At 37.5% G+C, this 8,970-nt stretch overlaps 1 protein-coding gene across 4 annotated transcripts in view; it reads left to right on the forward strand.

Moving 5' to 3' along the window:
• Positions 1 to 277: 277 nt before the first annotated feature.
• LOC102304400 (leucine-rich repeat-containing protein 49) overlaps positions 278 to 8,970 on the forward strand; it is a 31,690-nt gene continuing 22,997 nt past the window's right edge. The window contains exons 1-9 of one of the 4 annotated variants that reach the window (XM_014333501.1): positions 278 to 346; positions 469 to 590; positions 716 to 781; positions 877 to 925; positions 1,380 to 1,580; positions 1,707 to 1,800; positions 2,337 to 2,540; positions 3,363 to 3,429; positions 6,310 to 6,453. In XM_014333501.1, the coding sequence (XP_014188987.1) occupies positions 507 to 590; positions 716 to 781; positions 877 to 925; positions 1,380 to 1,580; positions 1,707 to 1,800; positions 2,337 to 2,540; positions 3,363 to 3,429; positions 6,310 to 6,453 (909 nt within the window). In that variant the 5' untranslated portion in view covers positions 278 to 346; positions 469 to 506. Of the gene's footprint in view, positions 362 to 468; positions 591 to 715; positions 782 to 876; positions 926 to 1,379; positions 1,581 to 1,706; positions 1,801 to 2,336; positions 2,541 to 2,932; positions 2,985 to 3,362; positions 3,430 to 6,309; positions 6,454 to 8,970 lie in introns of those variants that run through there. The other 3 variants (XM_005913008.2, XM_042218252.1, XM_042218259.1) reach the window with 3 other exon arrangements.

The raw sequence follows: 8,970 nt of genomic DNA on the forward strand, positions 1-8,970 counted from the left end.
CAAGACACAAAAGCATCAATCAGGCAGGATGCACTCTGACACCAGAGCACAGTAGATGTTTTCTATGGGCTATGTATCTTGACTCACTAGCAGTAATATTAAATAAGAAATATTCAGGATCAGTTTTTAAAAAGGGTAAGGAGACCCATGTAAATTCCCGATTATTATTAAGTCTTATTACTTAGAAAAACCCACGTTGACTTAATTAAACACCACCGAAGCGGGAAACGTGTTCTCATTTCCTTGCACAGTGCTTATTAGCGACACCGGAAGTGAGTGTAACCAAGCAACGCCCGCCGTTGCCGTGGTAACAGTGTTGCCCTCGGGGAAGTTTGTAGCTGCAGAGGTGAAGAGCTATTCTGTACGAGAAACGAATCTAGGCTATAACTTAGCTGTAGCAGTTGAATTCACATATTTATTTTAATCATTCATAAATAATGCGAGTTTTCTTTTGTTTTGTTTTGTCAGGTGTGCTTTAACTGCCATCTTCAGTAAACGTTAGCTAGATGGAGCAGGATTTGGCCGAGGGTAAAATCATCCGCTCTCATAAACAGAACACAAGCGAAAAATGGATGTTTCTCACCCCTATGGTAAATACCGTTTTTAATAATTTTACGGACGCTTTCCAAACACTACTTAAAGTGTCGATACACGGTTATGTCTGAGCATATTTGCCTGTGTCTTATTAGATAAACACTGTTCAATATTTCTGTAGATCAACAGCTGCAAGTTGCACCTCACGACTGTGAAATCTCTCGTGCCAGCGAGAGCACAAGCGATGGTGAGTCATTAAAAGAGCACACTGGAATAGTAATGGCTATGTAGTGCTTATAGTTTTCAAGGCGTTTAGAGGTTGGTCTCTTTATCTTTTTTCAGAGTGAATCTCAAGATCATGTAAAAGAAACATTTAACCACTCTGACCTAGGTAGGTTTGACCCACTTAACTCATTCAAGTACTCACCACCCAAGAGGATTTTGTGTGATTCAGCAGCATATTTGCATATATTAATTACTGGGCATGGCTGTGGTTCTCAAACTTTCTCTGGAGATGCCCTGCTTCAGAAGACAATAAAGGTCATCTGGCATCCTACAGTTTTAAAATAAATCATCAACAATAGTAAGTATCTATTTTGGATTATAGAGAAATAAAAGTCATCATAATAGTCTCAGGAAAAATCTGTTTTGTGCATTTTCCCTTCAGAGTCATATTAATTTAACCAAAGTTTACATCACACATTTCTCTGGTTGTCCACAGCCCACTTGCAGTGGCTTAAAGTCTAATCAGTGGGGCCTGCTCCGCAGTTTTAGAACCACTGACATGCAACTGCTGTGTAAAAATGTTTTCTTTGCACTTATTTACTATATTTTATCTTTCGTAGAAAACAGTTTACATGCAGGCATCCAGAAAAGAGTTGTACAGGAACTATTTGCAAGTGACAAATGTACATATAATCAAAAAGTGCTGCTCAGTGGAGCTGCCGTTTCAAATGCTGCATACAAAGCAAGACACACAGCAAGGAGACAAACCCAGTGTACGGGGGAAACTTTTGGCCATGCCTTAAAAAATGCAAAACCTGCAGGTACTATTCAATTAAAAAATGATAGAATTAAGATAACCTTTGCATGCACAGTTTTGTAGACATATTTTATGTTGTGCACTTTGCTTTTAAGTGTACCCTGATTTCAGTTTGTGATATCTATTTCAGGTGATTTTCCTGGATGTAATTACAGTGCTGTGCCTGGTTTTCTCTCCACTCAATTGCCTTTCACATCCAGTTTTCAACGAATTGACTTGGAAAGGTACCCTTTATCTGCCTATGTATTCTATATTGTCTGTAAAGTGTATGTGTTGTTGTACAGAGTTGTAGTACATTGCTGTCTAGCTTAAAGTCACTGTAAGCTGGAACTATCTTTAACATGTCATATGTATCAGCTGTTCTTTGAATCTTTTACCTGCAAAGGCATTCATATTCTTCTGACATGCTTATGCCACTGAATTTTATTAACTCATTCTGACCTTCACAGTCATCATTTGCTGTAGGAACCATGAGACTAACTAAAATGGCAAAGGCTTAAGATTGCCACAAGGGAGCAGCAGAGTCTCTTTAAATAACTAACCAGTATCTCCAGATAAAATGGCAGTAATTCTGACTAAATATTCTACTGACAGACTGAGCAGAAATCACTTAGTTAATATGTATATTGAAAAACTGATCTAGTTATTTGAATCATTAACCTGAGCTGACAATATTTGTTTCATTAATTCTGTTACAAAAATGTATAGATTTTATTTAAAGTCTAAATCTTGTGATATGTTTTTCCTCCCAATACTTTAGACAATCTCTGGAGGAATGCCCACAGTTGGACTTTGTAAAAGAACTGCAGTTTCTCAACCTTCAGCACAATCTAATTACAAAGATCCAAAATTTGTCACATTTGCAGCAGCTGGTTTTACTGAATTTGCATGACAATCACATCAGTGACATGGCTGGCATTGAAGTTCTGAGGTCTCTCAAGATCCTCATACTGGGGAAGAACAGGTTAGTTGCCATGACAGGAAGTGTAAACAAACAAAGACAGCACAGATAGTACAATTATAGATATTATGAAGCTTATTTTTAGTATGATAAAAACTTAATTGACTTTGACAATGTGCAGTTCAGTTGTGCTAATGCAAGATAACCACTTGAGTAGCTTTATTGTTCTTTTGTTAAACATCTCTAATAATATGCTTAATATGCAATGAAAGTTGCAGCATTTATTAATAGTTAAAAGGGGTTCAACAGTGCTGCCATGAAATGAAAATGTTGTTTACATTTAGCATTTAATACATTTGAATTAACTAGGTACGGCTACATGGTCAGCATCAGAAATGATTAAACCCAGTTTCATTTGAAAAGTAATCATCTTAGTGACATTTTTGTTTCAAAAGGTCAGCAGGTTCAGGATCAAAGTCACATCTTTTTGACATAAAGATCTTACAGGTGAACTCTGGCATTTCTTCCACTTTCTTTCAAACATGACATTTGTCTTTGCAAATCAGTATCTGAGGTCATAGTAACTGAACAGTAAGAAATTCCTCTACTTTATTTGTAGGCATTTTCAAAAGACCACAGCAAATTATTGTTCAGTGTTATATGATCTCCATCCACATGGAGAGCTCTGAACAATATATTACTGGATATTATCTGTACTGCTGCTGTTCCCTCAAAAACTGCAACCTTTTTAAATTTTCCTGTTGGTTTTTCATTAAGCCAGAATTAACATAATACGTGTTACGTAACTGTTGCCACTCTACAGACAAATTCTGTTTCATGTTGTGTTTTCCCATTATGTGTCACATTTTTCCTTGTACTTTGCAGAATTCATGAAATCTGCTGCCTGGACAGCTTGTCTAAACTGAATATGTTGGATTTGCATGATAATCAGGTGCTGTTCCTTTACCGTCATCCCTCCTACAGGACATGTATATTATAAACAGTGTTAATTTAGTTGCCAGTGGTGTAAAGGCTGATCATGGTTGTAGGCTTCAAAGTTCAGTATGAGCGGATTGACTCTTCCATGTTCTAAACCATGTATTAGGAGCAGTTAATTCACTTTAATACTGAGGTTTGTTTTTAAAGCCAGAAATCTGGCTCGTTGTTTTGGGCACTTAACTTCAGCTTTTCACATAGTTCACAGCACTCTAAGAGAAGAAAGCACTGAAAACCATCAGAACCCACAAGCTGTTGTCTAATACCTACTCCCACATTAATTTCCTCAGTGGCCATCGCATAATTTATCGAACAGATGGAACTGTTTTTTTTATGTTTTCAGCACTGGGTAATGTTTTGAACTCTTGTAGATTATAGTGTTCCTAAATTGTCTCATTCTATTATTATCTATTATTATACTGTTTTGTTCCTTGAGAATAGAGCCTGCTTAATGATATTAAAAGCCTGAGAAATAAAATTATGTCAAATGAGAATTTTAACAACTAATGGAAAAGGAAGACAACATAGAAAGGCTTCCCTTGGTCAAATTAGTGTTTTGCCAGAATGCCGCCTACACGCCTCCTCAGAGAGCTACTCCAGAGCTCTGGTAAGACTTGCTCTCTTTCTGAGGTCGGTTGCTCTTTACATGAGCATGCATTACAGCTGCCATTCAATGATTGTTAGTTTTACGTTATTTTTCCTGACAGAGATTTCTCTGTTGCCTCAACAGTGTTGACTTGTGCTTACTAACTACATCTATATGGTTAATTTTAGCAGTTTTTATAATCTTGCAGTTGAATTAATAATGAAACTTCTTTAGCTCTTTTGCTCTTATTTGTAATGCAAGCACATTATATTTAGGCTCGTACTCTGGCAGACACCTATTGTGAAGCAGATGATAAATCTATCATTCTCACAGGGCCAGTTTGTCTTTCAAACACTGAACTTAAAACCTTCTGTTTTGTGCAGCTCAATAACTGTTCAGTCATATTTTTAACACATTTTCCAAACTCACAAGAGATCTGACCACCCAAATGTATTCTGAATTGCTGCATAATGATAATTCAAGATTATGAAGTGGATGAATTATAGTTGTTGTTTAGTGACTTTTGGCCACAGAACACCAGCTGCTTGTCTTTTTCCCCCCCTTTTGACCACAAGCTTTGCATCACTGTTATCCTTTCTTCCCCCCATCCTTGAGCTGGGAAGCTCACAAACATCTAAAACTCAGCCATTTTACCCATTTATTGCTGTACCAGCGAGAGGTTTCTTTTCCAGTTTGCTGGAGCTATTCAGAATGAGATATTCTCTCTGGGAGTCGGCCTTCAACCCACTCAGTCTCAGTGACCAAGTCTTGGGGTTACAATGTGAACTGAGATTGTTGAATAACCAATTCTTTACTTAGGCTGTGATGTTTTCCACTTGAACAGTTTGACTTAATGTTCTCAAGAAATAGCTGAGAATGCCCTGTGGGGTCACTGAATTGAAAAACAAAAAATATCACTCTCTTAGAGAAGTTGGCTAAAGTCATGTAGAACTCTCGCTCCTACAAATGATGATGTTGATTAAGTTTGACTCTGTCTGCCATGTTTGGTTGGCACATCACTCTGGGATGAGGTGAAGTTTAGACAGGATTTCCCCACAAGAATATCCGTGACCAACGATACTTGTGACACACACTTATTTTTCCTATGTCATTTGAAATAAACATACCAAGTGTAGAAGAACAGGCCTTTACCTGTGAGACAGAAGCCTCTTGCCAAACTCCGGGTCCTGACCTTCTTCACTGGAAATCACCAAATTCATAGTCTGTAACTTAAGATTCTCATATATTTTAGAATGGGGCTATCCAAAATCTATTTCAGTGTGTACAGAGATACAGAGTTTATGAATTCATATCCATGTGTCTGTCCGTTGTAAAGGTTATGTCCTTTGATTTTAAAATGCGTGTTACAGAACAATTAGTTTTATCAATTCCCAAAGTGAGATATAGGTAAAAAGTCTACACTTGCCCCTTTGTTTAATGATTCTCAGCAACATTTATCATGGTGGCTCGATTGTTTAAATTGATGAACACTTACAGTGTGCAGACTGTATTTCGGGCCAAAATTCATAATCTATTTATTTCTATTTTAATGAACACCTATCTAAGCTCCCAAAACAAGATATAAATCAGATGCAATTTATGCTGTGGTGCTGACTAAGATCATACTGCAGTGTTTCTGCTTTATATTACTAAATAAATGTATCTTTAGCTTTTACATTTATAAACACTGATATTTCAGACCATCTGAAAAGATATCCTAGACAAGAACTTTTTTAGTCTCATATTCAATATAGATTTTCAATCCATCTGTTCTGTTTACCATTTAAACAGCAGTTATGTTTGGATTTTGTGTTTTCACAGAATCATCAACTCGTAAAGCATTGTCCGCCTTTTCTTAATGTTTATAGTGTGCACAGTAGGAATAGGCAAATACATCACCATCTTGATAACAGCCACTGGGAATTTGTGTGAAGTATTAAAAATGTCACTCTTACAGAGGTTTATAAATGTTTTTCTCCAAGCAGTGTGATGGAGAAGGTGGGGTAAGATTCCACCATTGACTGACTCTTAGTTATTTCTTTTGTTTTCATGATTTGGTTAGCCAGACAGCATGTGTGTCATTTTAGAGAAAGAAATTCAAATATACAATTCAAGTATGTTATACTCTGCTAATCCAGCCTTAATCTGTGCCTCACTGCATAGAATTGGGTAATATATGATATGATTGCTCTTTTACATGCATTTTAGTTTTGTTTTTAACTAATTTTGTCATACTGTGCTTTCCTTTAGATCTGCAGGATAGAAAATGTGTCTCATCTGAGTGAATTAAGAGTGTTGAACCTAGCAGGAAACAACATCTCCAAAATGGAAAACTTGCAGGGTCTTGACTCTTTGACTGAACTGAACCTAGGGCAGAACTTCATCTCTGTTGTGGTGAGGCAACTCTTTTCCAACTAATTATAGATTTTTGTATGTAAGTGTTTTGCATGCGTACTGTCCTTTTCCTTCATGTTAAAAAACAAAAGCACTTCCTGCTTTTTGGCCTTTCTTTCTGTTCCCTTATTCAGTTCCCTTATTTCCATCAGTTTGAAAGTACAAATACAAAAATGTTTGCACGCTTAGATCTTACATTGTGCATTGATTTAACTTAGCTATATCCGACTTGTAGACCCTAGTGTGATGCAGCACACAGCTATATCCCAACACTACAGCTACCCTGTGGTTCTTTGAAGTTCCTGCAGCTACCAATTATTTTTTTTCTTATTACTGTTCAGAAAATGTGCCTCTGAAGATGAAAGCAATAGCAATTGTACTTTATCTTTCATGTTCAAATTACCACTTGTGGACCAGGTCCCTTGGATGGTTACTGTTACCTTTGCTATGGATCAACATATCAGTTTTTACAGCCACAAAATAACAAAAATAAAAATAACATTAATGGAACCTTTGTGAGAAAGTGGTGGTGAAGTATATCACTGTTGGTGTTACCTAGGGAGACATAACTCATTACCCACAACCTCCCACCGACTTTCTGGCACGCTGAAAGAGAAACTGGATATTCTAAACACGGAAACTTACTCCCTTTGGTTTCTATAGTTTTAATCTGATAAACACAACAGTGCATGCCAAAACAGGCCCCTTCATTTGTATGCAAATCCCCTAAGCCCTTTCATGCTTTTTAAGATAGAAAATAAAAACGGATTTCAACATTTTGAATCAGTTGAAAGCCCTTCCCGTCACTCAGCCTGCCGTCTGCCTGCAATTTCTGATCACAAAACACTTCCAGTCCTAATTATCGGATGTTGTATTTTATTTGATACACAGGAGAGGAAAAATGCTACCCCTCAGCAGTTTCTTGGTCTCTGTCATTATTGCTGCTTGCTGCCAAGTGCTTATACCTTGTACAAACTAAATAACCACGTTCCAGGTGCTCAGGTTTTCTCTCTGTCATAAAAGGGTAAGCAGATAAAAAGTGAAATTCTTAACCTGAAAAAAACACTGACACTGTCTTTCTTTGAAAGCAACTCTTAAACTTTGAAAGCAACTCTTAAACTTGATTACTTTGCACCCAGTCCATCCTTCCTCTTAGGTGTTCCTTTCCATTATGAAATTCGCTGCATGTCACTAAGGGATCCATTTTATATTTTTGGCTGTGGGAATGATGATTTGTTTGAAAGAAAAGCGCAGTCAGCTTGAGCAGTGATAAAGCAGTCTAAGAAAAAAAGGCATGGCACTGGCAGACTGACTTTATGCATTAACAGAAGGGTTTGTCTGTGAGCCAAAAGACTACACCATCATCAAAACATAGAAAAATGTAGAAACTCTATATTGCTCTTTGGTAGTTTTACTGTAGAGTAATTAATTAGGTGAGTTTTATATATTGACACAGTTTATGGGAAAGAGGATTTTTGGATGTTCCTGAGTAAATAGCTTGAAGTGTTTCCCAAAACAGGTCAGTAAACAGCAACAGCAACTTAGTAATTTCTATGTTTTTCCAGTATGGCCTGGGAACATGGAAACTGTGTGTTATGTTATGTTGTTGCAGGGAAAAACTCTTAACTTCTACAACTTAAAAGCCAAGTGAGGACCACAAAATGTTTTGGCTGACATGTGAAGTGTCTCAAAGGTCATGCAAGAACAACACAGGAGTGTGCCCCATGTCACAGCATCTGCAGTTATAATGCGCAGTCACATAAAGCAGATGAAATCACATCTCAAGCCTGTGCTATTGAAGGAACTTCCACAAAACCCACCAGCTTACGGTCTTAGAAACCCTCCCAGCAGCCACATGTACCTGTGTTTACATGAGCAGCTTTCTTGCTCTTTTGTGGTGTGTTGGTGTTGCATGCAGATGAGACAGCGGTGATGAGAGGTTTTTCTGTGTTTATTGAATAATGCCTCAGCCAGAGCTGAGTATGAGTGTGAAAATGAAGACACGCAAGCTGTCAGTAAAGAGAGGGTGGAGCTGGGATAAAGAGGTGAAGGCACGGGCACACAGATACATAAATACACACCCGCAGGCATACAGGCAAACAAGAATACACACACACACCGCTCTACCCAGCCTCATAAGAGATCCTGTAAGCTGATCTCTTATGAGACTTCCTAAAAAAGGACCACATTGGTGGGCGATTGTTATGCAGCTCATCAGCTCAGTGATGACATCATTCTGTCTGAGACAGGGCTGCTATATTTAGTTTCAGACAGCCAGGAGTGGCTGCTAGTTCACTAGCATCCATACAAAAGCAGGCATAGACAGAGACTGTAAATGTGATTGATGGTTGAGTTGAGTTGGTTGAGCACTGCATAGCATGACTTGCATTTGTCATAGAAGAAAGAAATAAATAAACCCTGCTTATTTATCTATCTATCTATCTATCTATCTATCTATCTATCTATCTATCTATCTATCTATCTATCTATCTATCTATCTATCTATCTATCTATCTA

This window comes from Haplochromis burtoni, unplaced genomic scaffold, assembly GCF_018398535.1.
Source record: "Haplochromis burtoni strain Fernald_Lab_line unplaced genomic scaffold, NCSU_Asbu1 Contig_2, whole genome shotgun sequence".
NCBI classification, from domain to species: Eukaryota; Metazoa; Chordata; class Actinopteri; order Cichliformes; family Cichlidae; genus Haplochromis; species Haplochromis burtoni.